Raw genomic sequence first — 17037 nt, 5'->3', positions numbered from 1 at the left:
GGTGTAATTCAAGATTATTTTATTTAAATCAACACCGCACTATATATTATCAATATGTTAACTAAATTTCAGAATGACCAATAATTTTAATGTAAAAATGCAAAAGTATTCAAGACGCCAACAAAATTGATGTTCACCCCACTGACAACAAAGCCAAACTGACACCTGGTGGGTGAGTCAAGCGGCTGATGGGAGCACAAAAAACTAGTTCCCTGTACTGCATATATTATCAATGTTAACTAAATTTTAAAATGACGAATAATTTTAATATAAAAAATGCAAAAATATTAAAGAACACAACTTTCTTGATATTTACTCCACTGGAAACGAATGTAAACATAGAACAGATTACTGAATTGGCAGACTAGCCCATCAGCTGATGCTCACAACAAAACATGTTTGTCGTAAGGAATTCGTTAATCTAATTGAAGATCCTTAAGGGAGGTAATTCGTTGACCGATATTTCGTTAGTCGAACCATTCGTTAACCGAGGGACCACTGTAGTTTTAAAATTAAAGTTTTTATCTTATAAAATGCTACTAAACTTGGCAGGATATAACTTGCATTGCTGGAATCCTTGCAAGACACTGAATAATTTGAGTATAAACATCACAGTTTGCATAAGAGATAAAATTTAGTCCTTTAGTCTAGTACATTTGAGTACAAAGTGTGTACAGTAATATGTTGCTCAAAATTAAGGCTTTTTCACATTTAATTTCCATTTAACATTTGTTTAATTTAAGTTTCTAGCAGTCCATGGTGCTTTAGAGACTGGCAGGTGTATAATTAGTGGGTCAGAGGTGTATTGTTGAATTATTATTACCTGACCTCGGTTGGTCTGGCAGAATGGATAATCCAGCAAGGCTTTAGAACCATGGGTGCCGGAAAATTGGCGGTGTACCTGTATGCATTTTTCTGTCAGAATTTGTTATTAGGATATTTAAATACCAATTTTCTTTATTTTCTCATTTTTATTTACATACATTGTATTTCAGATGTGATCGCATTTTATCAATCACACACAATTGTTCTTACTTAGTTCTGGATCTCTTAAGTGGCAGGGTTGATGTAAACACTTGTTCTGGGCTTTCTTTATTGTTGAAACGTCTATATACACAGGTACTTAGTTTGGGAGAGAATGTATTGTGAATTCTCTCCAGGGGAACTATTATGAGTACACTTTTATAGGAACACCTTTAAGTGTTCACCCCTGAGCGAGTGGTAAGATTCTAGCTGTCTCCAAGAAAGGGTGACCTGACATTCCATCAGGTCAGTAATATGAGACCACTAATCCCCTACCTGACAGGTACATGAGACCCACTAATCCCCCACAGCTCCATGGGTGTGAGAAATACCAGTCTTTGTTGTAACACACAGCTTCATTTACACCCATATCATAGATTTTTAATTTTCAAATATATTTATTTTTACCAAACTTTTATATAAACTATTCAGGATTATTATAGTAAAGAAATTGAGTTTCTAACTTAATTAGAAAAGCATTTACGGACTCCGGTAGTTTAGACTCGAGGAAAACATCCCCAGCACCCAGAAGCATTCTAGGGAAGTGGGCTAGTGTCTGTGTGTGCAAGATATCTAGTTTAAACACGCGGAAACTTTTCCCAGTAAACGGAAAATATTCCGGGGATAAGGAATTTTTCCGGGTTTGAGAAAGTTGTTTGGTTACCCGGAAATCTCTCATCCCGGAAGTGATCTGCACCAATCATTCAGGCTAATGGGGATATCACTGTACAGTAGTAACCAGAAGTAAATCACGTATACAGGTACAGTATTTGGTTTTAAAAAATTAATTACAGTTCGGAGTGTGCTTTCGGGATAATTAGTAACTCGAAAGTTAAAAAAAATGGCTGGCAAGTCTTTTTCCATGGAACATATTAGGATGTCTCACAGATGATCTTGACGAAGTAGAGATCTGTCAACTCTCAAAATACTGCAGTTTTGAGAATGCTCTCACATGAGACAACAGTACAAGGGAGGGTGAGCTCATCTTGAGGCACTTGCAAAGGAGTTCGTTAATATACCATCTTGTTACAATGGGGTCCAGTTACTTGCTCAGCTACAGTAAGTTGCCAGATACCGCAACGCCGTTTGATCAAATCATACTGAAAACAGTATCAACACTTCCTAGGCCAATTGTACACCAGACCAAAATAAAGGAATGATGTAACTTCCTTCTTGATTGTACTGCACCAATAACTGAACGCTGAGGGTTCATCTATGGTATTTACTCAAAACTCACATTACAGTACAGCGCTTTATTCACTTACCGTAAACTAAAATTACTGTGCATTTTACTAAACTATAGTTCTGAATGTACAATAACACACTTCATCAATATAGCAGTTCATTACACTTCACTTACCCCATTGGTGGTAGTGGAGTGTGGTGGGAGCAGTGTACTGTCTAGAGTGGTGATAACAGTGCAGTCATATGGTGGTGATGGCTGGAGTGTTGCAGTTCTCACCTAATGGATCCTAATTCATCATCAGTTGAGGTGAATGATAAGGAAGAAATGGATTGCAAGGAAGAGCTATGGCCAGTACCTAATGTGAAATTATCTACCTCTTTAATGTGCTGCCAGCCACCTTAAACATTTCAAGGAAGGTCATCAGCCATTTTGCTTGACTCCTCCTTCGGTAATTTCATATGAACAAGACTGAGGTGCATAAATGGCGTGTGTGTGTGTGCAGCTGTTATTATCTGCTCTTCTGGTTGGGAGTGTTCTGCTTTTCTGAATTTCATACCTCAATATTTCTCAAAGTTTTCAATTAACTGGAGTATTTTGATACAGTACCGTAAGTAAAATACCATATTTACGAAGTGGCTTGGAACCAAAGTCATTTCGTATAAATTGATTTTCCATAAAACTAGTATTGAGTAGTGTAATGATATGAAATACACAAAAATACAAATATACTGGAAAACAAACATGTGGACTTGTGTTTTTCCTTCATTAAGAAATATTTATACAATTGCATAATTATAATAATTGATTTGTATACATTTTACCTAAGGAAAATACAAAATTACTGTACATTAAAATAATAGAATTGTTAACATTACAAGTAATAATAAAAATCCATACTCTGTACAAACACCTTCCAGGGTCTCTGCATATGCCTTAACCTATAATAATCCACAAACTTCAGAGTTTACAATAACGGCTGCCGAGTTTTTAGCGACAAAAATACCCAAGCAAGTAGTGTATACTGTAAAATTGTTCAAAATTATGTAAATTCAATTATTTATTGCACTATAACATTAAACAAACCATCACCAAAACTTAAAATATAAAAGATTAAGAAAGTAAAATCATAATTACTGAAAAATTATTTTAATATAAAACATGCAAAGTGGTAGTGGTGGTGTCAGGTGTGGGAGAATGTCAGTTAAAATTTACTTGGTGTTTACTATAAAAATATACTTAGACAGAAGTACTTACCTTACAATAATAAGATGTACTGAATTTCATGCATAGCAGGACACCACTTTCAAATTTCACTGATCAGATACAGTGCTATAGTTTCATTCAATAAAACTGACATTAATTTTGGACTTTACTGTAATTTTTGGACAGTCTTGTAAAGTCATCCTTTATTGTAGGGGGGGGTGAGAAGGTGGACGAGGCAGGGGGTTCTATTATTGTCTTGCGAGGTCATCCATAGCTTAAGTACATTAAAATCTGTTTCCTGCATGAGTAAATAGGAAAGGACCACCAGCCTTCACTCTCACTTGACAGTACAAGAACAGAAAGGTAACAAATATAATATTATTTTAAACACATCAGCACAGTATTAACACTTATTAGAATCATTAAGAAAGAGTATAAGGATTACTAGTGCCCAAAAAGGAAGTTAATTAATAAAACTGTAGAAGAAAAAAAGTCAGACAGAAGCTACCCAACACAAGTCTCTCTGATCAAAACTCTGCATCTTAATGACATTACATTCACACATCTATGAGAAAATCTAACTAATCTAAATCACCCACCAATTTGTACTTACTTACATTACCAAATTTATGATATACTCCACCTGATAATATTGAAACTATTATACTGAATGCATATTGTACTGGTTTGTCATTGTACTTCCACAAAGTGAAATCATTCAAGTTCGTCAATTTCAAGGCCACGTGAATGACTGGATGGTTACTGTATTTGTCAACGAGTCAAATGTTACAAAGAAACCAAGTTACTATTACGACTGTCCTGTACACCACTGTAAACCCTAATTAAGAACAAGACTACAACCCAAGCTACAACCACGATGAAGAGTCCAGTGAAAAATGGGTTAATTTACGCAGTGTGTAATGCACACATACAGGTAAGTTATGTCAATGAGTGTAAAAAGGAATTGTATTTATCTAACAGTGTTAAAAGGATAGTATCTACAGTACTGTGTAAAAAGCTGACATAAAAAGTAAATAAAATTGTTTTTATATCTATATATATATTTTAAGTTCAACAATATGTATTACAAAAAATTCAATATGAATTACACAATCATATGACATCTTTCACATAAAGCTAATCATCACAATCTTCAGAGAGTAATACTGTGTCATGCTTCTTTATAAAATCAAATTCATTCCAGCCTCACTTTCAACATTCAAGGCAGTTCTAACCAACAATTTATATACAAAAATGTAAATATAACTCTGAATTATAAATCTAAATTTATTAACAGTTATGTGAACAAGAATCTGCATCACATCTAAATTGTCTATTAGTGATCTGCTTCACTATACAAAGCCTGCTACAGTTTTTGAATTATGCAACAAAAAGCAAAAATAGGCCCTGAACTACACAGCATAAACTTGTCATTAATAGCTGCTTATACATGCCAACAGCTCAATGGAGATGTCCCATTTCCAGAACAGTCATACATGCTTATGTCAAGGAAACAAAAATACAGTACCTAACCTAATTAACTGTGGTACTGTACTGTTCATGGATATAGAAGCAACACCTTCACCATCTTTATATGTCAGATATCAAGCTCACTCTCCTTCCTCTTAAGAGACCTTGGTCCTTGATCTTATACCAAGTATGTGTACAATATGAACCTCATTAGGAACTTATATTATTGAGTAGAATGTCAATTTTTTTCAAGTGGTAATCTGACCGTTTACTTCTTTCTGTGTACAGTATATAATTATTAGCATCCACCTACCTCAACAAGAGAGTACAGCTGTCAACTTCTTACCAAGCTGACTGTTATCGCTACGTGCCGGCCACATGTCGAGTAAAGAAACTGTTTACTACTCATAATAGCTTACTAAGAGAGATGGAGCTAGTAGCAGCTGTATGGAGTCTCGCCTTCTATCGTATAGATAGCATCTAGAATTTTCGTTCCTGCCAACATCTACCAGGAGGATATTATATTCGTTCTCGTTGGTCAAACCCTTGACCCCAAAATGTGAGTGTGAACTATTAAATCCTTTAAGAATTCTAAATAACTTAAATAAGTGTATTTATGTATTGTACATTGATCATATTATACAAATTGTCTCCTGATATACCAGCAGTTGTTATATGTGAATTATTCTTTAACAGGTTTTGACCAAAATCGCTCCTATGAGCGGTTACACTGACTCTTGGTAATTACCTGCCCACCTTTTATCATCAGCTGAATTAAAGCAAGCAACCCACTACTGGCCAATAACATTAGCAGCATTCTATTGTGTGATTGGCAGCAAGCCACAGCCTCATAATACCAAACAACCCTCTAAAACCTGTACATTTCAGACACTGTACAACTTATTTTTGAAGGCTCATAAGGCCTAATAGTGATACTGTTTACTGTACAGTATATGTTGTATGAATATTGTTGTACTCTGTTAATGTTGTGTTGTCCACTGTGACTGAGGCTGTCTTAAAGATGATAGCTATTACATACAAACTTGTTTGTAATATTTTGCTGTGAGTCCTTTAATGGTGTGTTCATGGCAACATAACAATGTGTAAGATTAGAATAACTTCTAGAGCATAAAATTACCAACTCACTTTCTGTCACATGTAAAGTGTACAAATGATGTACTAAACCTCTCGGGGAAGTACCTCTGCAAAAATATATCCCCCAAATTTTTCTCTTCATAAAGTTGACATTATTTGGTATGTGTTATTAACACTACTGTAACAACTATTGAGGTGTTCCAGTTAACTATGAATAAAAAATAAATAAATCTATCTTCACTTCCATAATCCTAATGAACAGCCTTTTCATAATTATGTTATAATTGAGGCGCACCCAATGATAGTGACGAATTAACCAATGGTGCCCAAATCAGATTCTGTATTGGGTAGAGAGAGAGTCGGGCTTCCTCTTGAAACAAGAATCTGATTTGGGCGCCATTGGTTGATTCGTCACTTAAGGTTGACAACCCTTTATCCGAAATTTCGAAAACCGAAAGTTTTTTTTTGTGGGGCATTTTTTTTAACAGGGATTAGCCCACCCGGGCATAGGTCAATGGTCCATATCAGGGCCTGGGGGGGGGGGAATGTAATAGTAGTAATAATAATTATTCATGGTAAATAAAATTTTTAATAAAATTACACCAAAATAATAATGATAACAATAATAATAAAAATTATAATAAAATATAATAATAAAATAATAATAATAATAATAAAGAAATACAAACATGAAAAAAAGATCAAAAGTGAGAAACACGACATAGACCTATGAATTATTATTATTATTATTTTTATTATATTTTTCGTCCCCAGGCCCTGATATGTGTCAGTAATCTAAATCCGGGTGGGCTAATACACATAAAAAAAACTAACCATTCTGAAAACCAAAAAATTCCGAAATCCGAAATGCCTCTGGCCCCAAGGATTTTGGATAAGGGATTGTCAACCTGTATCAATGGGTTCGCCTCAATTGACATCTTTATTCACAAACAATATGTTGACAGCATAGAATGTGTCCAAACAAACATTAATACATACAGGTTCCAGCAAAAAATTCACTAGGAGGTGGCATGAAACATAGTTAAACATTGTCTTATTGGTATGTGACAATGTACAGGTACTTTAATACAGTATAACTGCACCACAAATATATGACTAAAGTATAGACCTCTCAATATACAAACTATGCCAAATAACTAACCTTGACTCAATACTTTTTGATAGTAAATCATATGTTTACAACTAAGCCACAGTGACTTTTCATCCAGCGACCTCTTCTTGCCTTTCTGCTTGACCTTTCAGGGTAACCCAAGCACTCTCCAAGCGACCTTCAGTTACAAAAGTAGATCCTTCTTTCAAGCTGCGTTCCAGACATCCAAGTTTTGAACGTAAACTTTTGCGGTTGTATTCCATGTGTGGGACCTGAAGAAGAAAAAATAGTAATAATTACTGTGTTTTACGAGACGAAGCAGGAACAAACTACTGGGGAGAGGTGTAAACTCCAGGATGAAAGAACTTTAAGTGAACTTTATTCGTGAAACATTATAACATCTCAACTGTGCAAACAAATGTGGAGTGAGAGGTGCTATTATATAACAATAATAATTTAAAACTGGTCTGCGCAAACTGCATTTGACTCATCAGCCGGTGCGGGCCAAACAGGTATGCATACATTGGGAATCCCATATGATTAAAAAGGGGGCAAATATTTTAATAGGGTTATTTAACGTTTAGGAGGAACCACACAGACATAAACGTTAACAGAGGCAATATGATTCATGACCAGCAGAACTGCACTCATAAAAAACTCAATATCCTCGCCCAAGTATGGATACGCGCCAACGAGAGTATTATATTAATTGGCAAAAAAACTTCCACACAAATAAAAACTTAACTCCCAGGTACAACTTACCACAGATACATGATACCCCAGTCGAGTTAGTTGTCTTTTCTTCATGTGAACGTTGCCTCTCAGGGTGTCGGTGTTGCGAATGAAGGAATTTCGCCCAGCAACAATAACGGCATTCCACTGTATGCCATTGAAGCATTCCATGGGATACTTAAGTGAGGCTGGAGGGAGATCGAGGAAGTTCTCTGGCAGTGCTACAGGTTCACCGTCATTTGTTGTGCAAAATACTAGATCTGTTGAAGACCATCATCTGTGTATTACCTATTCAAGTTTACCAACGTATTTTTTAACCAGTTATCTATGTATTTTTAAACCATTTACCAATATACTGTATTTTTAAATTATTCATCAAATTATTTTTCAACCATCTTGGAAGAGATCTGGTTAACTGACCCACCTACAAACTTAACTGTAGCTACACCAAATTACTGTATCATTTCTGTGTGTTTAGCTAACCTGGAGTCTGGATGTGAGGGAGAATATGTGTTGCTGTAACAAGGTGTACGCCTCCTAACATGGCTGATAACTTGTCCTTGACTTCTAGGAGCAGTCGTTCCTGGTGAGTCAGAGTCTTCTCAAGTCCCGACGGAAGGTTTCCCATATATTGCTGAAAGTATAAAAATGGAGGACTGAACAAGAAATTGTATGAGCACTGTGTAGACGGCTCAGCATTTGGGAGGGGAGGGGAGGGGGATCACGACATATTATACACCACAGTACAATCCGTGGCCTCCGGTCCCAAAAATGAAAACTCTTAAACCACCTCAAATTTAAACGACCAGGTACTCTAAATTCCCACAAGTTTCCAAAGATCGCAGCTGTGTTTTTCTGGTGCAGACGTCACCCCTTTATGAGGATTTATTTAAAATTTTAGGCGGTTGGCTTCACACTTTTTCACTGATTTCTGTACAGGTTAATCAGCGGAAAACCAGAGGAAGAGCTATGGTGTTGGTAATATGACTATACTGTATAAAATATCAAGAAGAAATATGAAAAGCTGTAAATTTTATTCTGAGTGATTCAATGAAGAGCAATGTGAAGCCTAGATCTGCTTAATGCTAATTTACAGGCGGATTAAATTAACTCTTGGAAAGTGAAGAAGGAAGATTTTTTGGACAACTATCGGTAAGTAAAATTTTTTAATGTTACACACAGTATAATGTCGATATATCATGAGATACGTTCCAAGAGGTCGCTTTAAACTGAATTCGCACTAAATCAAAGTGTTGTTTCAATGGAATAATTAATTTAGTTTGGTACTTGAGAGAAACACAAAATGCAAAAAAAACTGAGTCTACCCAGATGCACTTCAGCCCATCTCCTAGAATAAACAAAACATTGTTTTTTGTAGTATTATGCTAAAACAAACACTCATAAATCAACGCAGCCAAAATTACGAGATGCGAAATGGTCTGTTTACTCGCGATCATCAGAAACCTTGGGACCCATAATCCAAAACATACTGTACAAACGTTGAACAAGGAATCTGGACGGGAGACTTTTTGTACTGTATTTTTGACACGTTCATAGAGACAATATGAACTTTCATTCCACCAACTTCATTCTCAAACTCAATTATTGCTCTTGTGATGATGATGATGATGATGATGATGATGATGATGATGATGATGATGACGATGATGATGATGATGACAGTCAAATTATGTACAGTATATCAGAAAGTGAAAATTTCAATGTTCTTTTGCTTACTTTTTTTTCAGATCATCCACAATAATGTACTGTATCACCAAAAGATTTGTTGTATATCGGAAATAAAAGGACCGGAAGGATTAATTTTTAAACCAAGAACCAGGACGAAAATGTAGAAGGGGAACTTGGGGTAACTCACCGTGTCACCTAGAGTGGTCCAAGTCACCCAGAGATGGTACAATAACCAATTAAGGTATAAAAGTACAAAAGAATGTTTATCCTATGAATGATATCGTTAGTAGAACTACGTAAGTATGAACAGCAAGTCTTTCTAGTTTGATCAATAACCACTTCACTACAATACTGTAATTGGCTAACACCAGGCAATTTCATTCAGCTCAGAAGGGACCCATACTCAAGGGGTGGGATGAGAACGCATGACCCTGTCTCTGGGTTTCAACACCTGTGCTCCTCAAGTATCGTTAGGTCTTGAAGCAACCATCAGGTTAGGTGCTCAAAGCAATGAACTGACCATAGTTTTATTAGATGAGGAGCTGCTTTGTGACACAAAGTACTGTCATGCTAGATAATGTATCCTGCTCCTAATCATCAAAGCCTTGCTATGGGTAATAGCAGGCACTATGAGTGTGTGTTTTAGTAATGTATTAGGAATCTTGCAGGACACCTATTCAACACAACTGACTACAAAAAGAAATGATGAAAAATATACTAACAAACATTTCAGGAATTACAATGTTTCTTCCATAAAAAAAAATAATTTGTAATCTAATTCACACACACACATGTATACATATAAAATATTATATAAAGCAGCCATAAGTACCTTAGTTAACTGGATTCTCATATCAGGAGCAAGTCTGTATCCTCGATAATTGGCAGGGCCTTCTATATCCAAGGCCCAGTCAAGCTCAATGACCTCTCGACCCATCGCACTGTAATGCCGGCTCACTAGAAGTGACAAGACCAACATTATTTGCGAATACTAAGAATTTTAATTACTCTCTTTTTAAAAAAAATATATTAACTTTAGATAAATCAGGCATTAATGCCTACAGATTTAAGGATACCCCATGACATACTAAGCCACCATATCCTAGCTGATACCAGTGACCATACTGTACAATACTACAGTATATAACAATCACTCCAATCACATTCTGGTACAGTATTGTACATCAATTCCCACGGAGTATAGGTCTTGAATGATTACCTGTAGATTTTACCATTCAGGACCAGATGGGTTGTTGGACTATTAAACAAGTCACTGTGCTGACCATTTTCCCTTCCAGACAATCATAGAAAATAATGTTCCAGGAAAAAAAATCTTTGGCCAAGGCTCCACATGTTATACTTCCACACAAGATGCTCAGACTTGTGAGCTGCAGGATTTTTTCCCCATATTATTGATTACAAAGCTGGCCAATGTTTCAACTCACTTCGAGAGGCATTATAATGGTTATCTTTGTGGCAGCAATATACTGTAGTTATCGGCAGTCCTCTATTCAAGAACATACTGTACATTGGTTCCAGAGGTCCGTTCGTAAGTCCATTCGTTGGCAAGTCCAAAGTCACCTCTATCACTTGCAAACAATGTGTTAAATATACCTTATGTACAGCTCAACCACAACACAGTACTCCATCATAATTTATTGTATGGTTTACCTGAGAACTATACAGCCACCCTCACAACATGCAATTTTCTTCTTCTTCTTACTTATGATGGTATAGGCACAGAATGCTTCACATGCTCCATAATTCTTTCTTTGTTCTTTAAAATTGTATCAACAGATGAATGATTCACTCAGAAAGCATGAGGCACAGTTGTCATCTTATCACCCCTTTCCACTTTATTATCACCACTTTCTTTTCTTGCTCACTCTCATTACTGGCACTACCTTTACGTTTCTCGGACATATTGGGGTCAATAATGTTCGTAAAAGCCACAAGAAATGAACTATCACTGCTGTAATGCTGCAAACGAGACAACAACTAAAATGACTGGTGCTTGGCTGGGAGAGTTGTGGCTTCCTCAAACAAGCAGTTTACATCTTTGTTGTGTTCCACATGATGGCCAACAGTCTGTTAGCACGTGGTAATGCGACGTGTCTGAGCGGACTCACTACTTTACACACAACTTACAGTAAGTCACACTAAACAGGATAACTTCTGCCCTATCCTCATAACCTGGTTGTTTTGGGTTCCTGGGAGTACTGTACAGTATTTCTGACATTTTTATAAACAAAACTCAGAAATCTATCATGGGTCAACAGAACTATGCAAACCCTGGCCCACGAGTCATAAGGCTTTCAATGTGGCCCACACCTGGAATTACTGTACAATGAACCCTGTCTGTGTTCCCTAAACCTACATATAATAGATACCATGACAAAATTTACATCCCATGAAGACCCATTAGAGGCATGGAGAGTATTACACTGACGAGCAGTTAAGATGCATATTTTTACGGCGCATCACCCTCTCTCGTCTGGCTGCGCTACGCTCTCGGCTCAGAGACTCGCCACCATCCGCCTCACTACCCACCACACACTCGCTCTACCACCTCCGCCCATCGGTGAATACCCATACAAACTTAGTAGTTGTACAATATATGCATGCACTATTTTCTATAGAAATGGCAATGATTTTCTGTATATGTATGGTATTTCACTGGGCAAAGGGAGGCTCAGAAACGTAACTCCCGTATTTTATCTATTTCTTATGGGGAAAATTAGTCCGCTTAACGTTGTTTCGTATAACGTCGCAATTTTAGGAACGTAACCCCAACGTTAAGCGAGGACTTACTGTACAGTACAGTATGGAAGAGTACAGCCCTGTCAAGCATCAAAAGATTGTTTTTTGTGGCCATACAATACTGTGTATGGAAAAAAGTTTGCATGCCCCTGATATAGCGCTGGTTGCATAGAGCATAAAAAATTTGGCACAAAAACAGCAGTGGATTTTTAAGAATTGGTATAGTACTGCTTCTTCTCCAGCTTTCAAAAGTGCTGTAATCATTCCAGGAGCAATATTCAGGTCACAAGTTATATCTCCCATTATAAAAAATGTTACTTCAGAAAATACCCCATGTCCCACATACAGTACTGTACATACTCACATGGTGTAATAAATAAAAAGAAAAGAAAGCTACAAAACCTCTCGGCATTAATAAAGAAAATAAACTACTGTATACGTACTGTACTTACTATTGAGGAGGTTGAGCATGGATGGTTGAAGGGCAGCAGAGATGAGGTCTTGAGGCAGTATCCCCATGGTCATGAGGTACACCACACATGACACAAAACACTTTGGGTAATGATTTATCTCCAACAGTCTTTCTGGACATCTCAATGCTTCGGCAATCAGCATGAAAATGTCGGGGCGACTAGGTGGCACGTAGTTATATAACATTAATGCAAATGTTATTCTCTCGATATCTTTTAACCTGAGGACCTTGATATCACTAGCAAATTTAACTGCTATGGTATCAATGACTTTTGGATGGAAGACAAGGAGATCATTCCCCAAGAGAGCAACCTGGAGAAGACACATATTGTTGAGTCTATCAAGTTGTGGTAGAAGAGAGTCCAGGAGACCATACATTAACTTCCACTGCATGACGGGAATGCTCTTCCGTAACAGCTTGAGAATAGCACAGAGAGTGGCATCTGATACACATTCTAGATTATCTTCAGTTTTCTTTATGATGGCTTCAATAAGTGCTTCACTCTTAAGAAAAGTCTGAGTTTTAAAGAAACCCATCGCAATCACACCAAGCTCTTCCACAGAAATTTGTTGTAGCACTTGAGTGAGGCGCTTTTCGATTTCTTTTTTAACTATAAAAGGTTCTAATTTCCGACTCAAATTAGCATAAAATAAATACTGTACTAATTGGGCAGGAGCCATTGAAGTCACTCTTCTTCCCAACACTTTAGTCATTTTAACATTGTACATTGAGATTCGGGATAGTCGTAATGCAAACCAATGGTCAGCCACCAGGAACATTCGTGCCATGTCCCAACGACGCATACGTTCAGTACAAGATTGATCCAAGGCATTCCATAGTGCTACAAAATTTGGTGTAGTAGTGGCACTGGTGGGAGGCCAAAGGGATAGTGCAGAAAGAACCATTAGGAGCTGATTATCACTTATATGTGTCAATCTGTTACTGAGAACAGCACATAATCCTGAGTGCTTTGAATCTTCCAAGTCCATGGGGCTATGACGACACATTTGTGACATGGCAATAAATCCATCAGCAATCTCCTCAGCACTACATCTTGCCCATTCTGAGTCTGTGAGGTGAGGTGCATGTTGGTGATAAAATGAATTATTTAGCACATTATCTCCAGCCACTGTAGTTGCATGATAAGCTGGCAATGAACGCAGGATAGCATGTGCATGTTCATTCTCTGTATCGGAAAATTCTTTTACGAAAAGAACCGTTCCAGAATGCAGAGACCGAGCAACCACTTTGTTGAACGATCCCCTGGCAGTGTGTGTGATTCTCTGTGTTGTTGCTAAACGATCATGCCCAGACACATGGCTTTGTTGATGCCCCTGACCAAGGTGACTACTGTTAAAATTCTGCACATTATAAGCCTTCACACCTTGCTGGATGATCTCTGTCCGATTATTAATCAAGCCACGCCCAAGGGCCTGCACACTTGGCCAAAGCCTCTGGGCACACATTGTGGTTGAAGTGAATTTAGAAGGCAGATAATTACTTCACTTCAGGAATTTCCACTTCTGAAACAAAAAGAAGAAACAGCTATAAGGGAACAGGACTAAAAATGTTTTATTGTGTACATTGTATTAGAAATAATATATTTATCAGATCAAATTCAAAGGTTGTCTCTACCTCTGCTCAATATGAAAACAACTTACTCTACCCCCTGAACCCCCCATCATTTATAAGTTGTTTGTAAGGGAAGCATCACAGAAGTGTCTTAGGATTATCTAAATTACCGATTGTAAAGATAAATTTCCTAAGATTCCCGTGTTGTCCTGCAGTAAAATAATACCCTGCACAATAGAAAGAAGACCAAGGCCTACACACCTTCAGTGGTTCAGGAACAAAACTATGGTATTAGTTGGAGCAGTTCATGGTCTTATTATTATTTCTGCCATCCAGCTAATTTTAGGATTTTAAGTTAGGGGTAGGTTAGGTTAGGGGTAGGTTAGGTTAGGTTAGGTTAGGTTAGATTAGGTTGAAATCAAGTTCCTTAATGGTGTTTTGTGTATTTTAAACCATTCCCAAATAGATGGATAACCAAAACCATAATCTTACCCAATTAAATAATCAATATCTACTCATGTTAGGCAGAACTGTGCTTCCTTCCTGCTAAATTCTGATATAATTAAGCAAAATGGTTTCTGTCAATGTGCCAAAAAGTTGAAAAAGCCAAGAGTCCATGACATACTTACAGATTCATGAACACTCAAATGAATACTAAAATATTTCTCTCTAAGATACATAAATTAACACACACAGAACAGGTTAATTACAAAGAGCTCAGGTGATCTCTAAACTTTACCTTACAATGTCTTACCATGTTAGGATGCCTCAATATACTGGTAGTCTTCTCCTTAACCTTACATCTCATTAAAGAATTACACTTTAATAAACACATTCAAACAATATGTCCCGTTAACAGCTAAGACACACCACTAATGGACCACCTCATGTACCAGAACATATTATCTCTTACCTCACACCATAAAGTCGTCTTATTGAGTATTATTTGTGTTTTTAATTATACATCACATAACGTAGTGTAATAACTGTCCTCAGCAACAGGTCACACGTCTTGCCTCTCTGGGTCACACGGCAACACTGAGGCTCAATCTCTTTCTACTTTCCAGAACCGTCTACCTTCGTTTACATCCACCAGATCTTATTTCCTTAAAACGCTTAAACTACCAGGATTAATGCAATTTGAAACCATAAAATAATCGGTAAAATATTTATCTTAAATTCTATACTTTGATATTATTTATATAATTTATCATTTATTAATTATTCTTGCACCTTGACTGTACTGGAGGTTAACGAGGGGGAGTGACGTCATGGACCTCAACCTTGGGACTACTGGCCTAAAAAATATCTCCTCAAAATATGTATTAGATAATTATCTCTTTCTTCTCACCTATCTAACTTTTTATAGAAATAATATGTATAATTACCGTTACTCTATAGGAATTTCACTTTGTAGTAGTCTAAATGTTTATAACAAAATTTAAATTTGTTTTACTACAAAAAATCTTCTTATCATAATAACTGCACATGACTGATAAAACTAATAATAGTAAAGAATTATATTATACGATATCTATAAGTTATTATATAATAATTATTAAGTAAATATACCAATCAATTATAAAGGAAATACACAAAATCAAATTAAAACTATCTTACAACTAGGAAAATAAACAAGTCGAAAGCAGCCGTTTTCTTGTCATTTATTTTACATATTACGTGATTTTGATATTAAATTTATAACTATAATTCACTATTAACTTTTCTGTTGGATGATGCAATTTTGTCTCATCAGCGATCATGATTTCAAGGTCAGGTGGAGGGACTTGCGACGCACAACTTACAAGCCTGAGAGGAATTCTGAATTGGCTATTAATTATGTATAACAAGTAACAAGAGTTTGATCAAGGTAGTTTTAATAATATTCAATATCAATAATAAGATAGACACTTAAAAATTATCGGATGGGATGATACTTTGATATTACTCGGGATTTGTCTAGCCATGATGTCACTCGTGTTTCATCACCTAATAACAGGGAGACAATTTTTTTTTTAATATTTCCCGCCCTGTCTACCACCCCATGCTGCCCGTCTCTTGCCCTGTCTACCAACCCCTACTGCCCACCTCTTGCCCTGTCCACCACCCCACGCTGCCCACCTCTTGTCCCATCTACCAACCCCTACTGCCCACCTCTTGCCCCATCTACTAACCCCTACTGCCCACCTCTTGTCCCGTCTACCAACCCCTACTGCCCACCTCTTGTCCCGTCTACCAACCCCTACTGCCCACCTCAGATTCTCTGATGTTTGGGCATTAAAAAGGTCTAATTTCAGTAGTACTTGGAAACTCATGGCTATCCCCAAGGACGATATTAGGAGATGCCATTCTTACTGGCAGACTCAACACTCACTTACTTGACAAGTTTTACAAACAACAAAGACAGTTTAAGCTTTCAACTCACAAGGGATCTTGAATGTTTCATCTGTAATCAGACATATCTAATTTGTCTTAACATATACACCTACAGTTGCAATTTCAAAAATTGTGTCGTGCCCCGAGATACTAAGGAATAACGGAGTCTCGGGTGCACTCCAAGATTGAGGGAAAACGGAGGACTCGGGCGTCCTGAAGCAATGAGAAAAGGGACGCCACAGACGGGGGCCTCAACAAAGAAGGCATAGCTACATGTCTTATGGGCTATTGAGTGTAATATAAATTGTTTGATTTTACGTTAACTAACATGAACGACCGTGGTCATTA

At 36.9% G+C, this 17037-nt stretch overlaps 1 protein-coding gene across 2 annotated transcripts; it reads right to left on the bottom strand.

Moving 5' to 3' along the window:
* Positions 1–6658: 6658 nt before the first annotated feature.
* On the bottom strand, positions 6659–15372 carry LOC121868122 (FAST kinase domain-containing protein 5, mitochondrial-like). Of its 2 annotated transcripts, none has more exons than XM_042368420.1 (6): positions 15227–15372; positions 12713–14264; positions 10342–10466; positions 8304–8454; positions 7851–8080; positions 6659–7360 (listed from the first exon to the last, which is right to left on the bottom strand). In XM_042368420.1, the coding sequence occupies exons 2-6, from the start codon at positions 14205–14207 to the stop codon at positions 7199–7201; spliced, it is 2163 nt and encodes a 720-aa protein (XP_042224354.1). In that variant the 5' UTR covers positions 14208–14264; positions 15227–15372; the 3' UTR covers positions 6659–7198. The 2 variants fall into 2 exon arrangements, with proteins under 2 accessions (XP_042224354.1, XP_042224355.1); XM_042368421.1 differs by having other exon boundaries at positions 6660–7360; positions 12722–14264.
* Between the last annotated feature and the right edge of the window lie 1665 nt (positions 15373–17037).

Source organism: Homarus americanus, unplaced genomic scaffold, assembly GCF_018991925.1.
Source record: "Homarus americanus isolate GMGI-L3 unplaced genomic scaffold, GMGI_Hamer_2.0 scaffold47967, whole genome shotgun sequence".
Taxonomy (NCBI): domain Eukaryota; kingdom Metazoa; phylum Arthropoda; class Malacostraca; order Decapoda; family Nephropidae; genus Homarus; species Homarus americanus.
This window is presented reverse-complemented; position numbering and strand designations above follow the sequence as displayed.

Coding starts and splice junctions, on each gene's coding strand:
- LOC121868122 (XM_042368420.1), bottom strand. CDS start 14,207: ATGTGTGCCCAGAGGCTTTGGCCAAGTGTGCAGGCCCTTGGGCGTGGC. Junction 8,081..8,303: donor CCCTCACATCCAGACTCCAG/GTTAGCTAAACA, acceptor GGTCTTCAACAG/ATCTAGTATTTTGCACAACA. Junction 7,361..7,850: donor TGGGGTATCATGTATCTGTG/GTAAGTTGTACC, acceptor TTTCTTCTTCAG/GTCCCACACATGGAATACAA.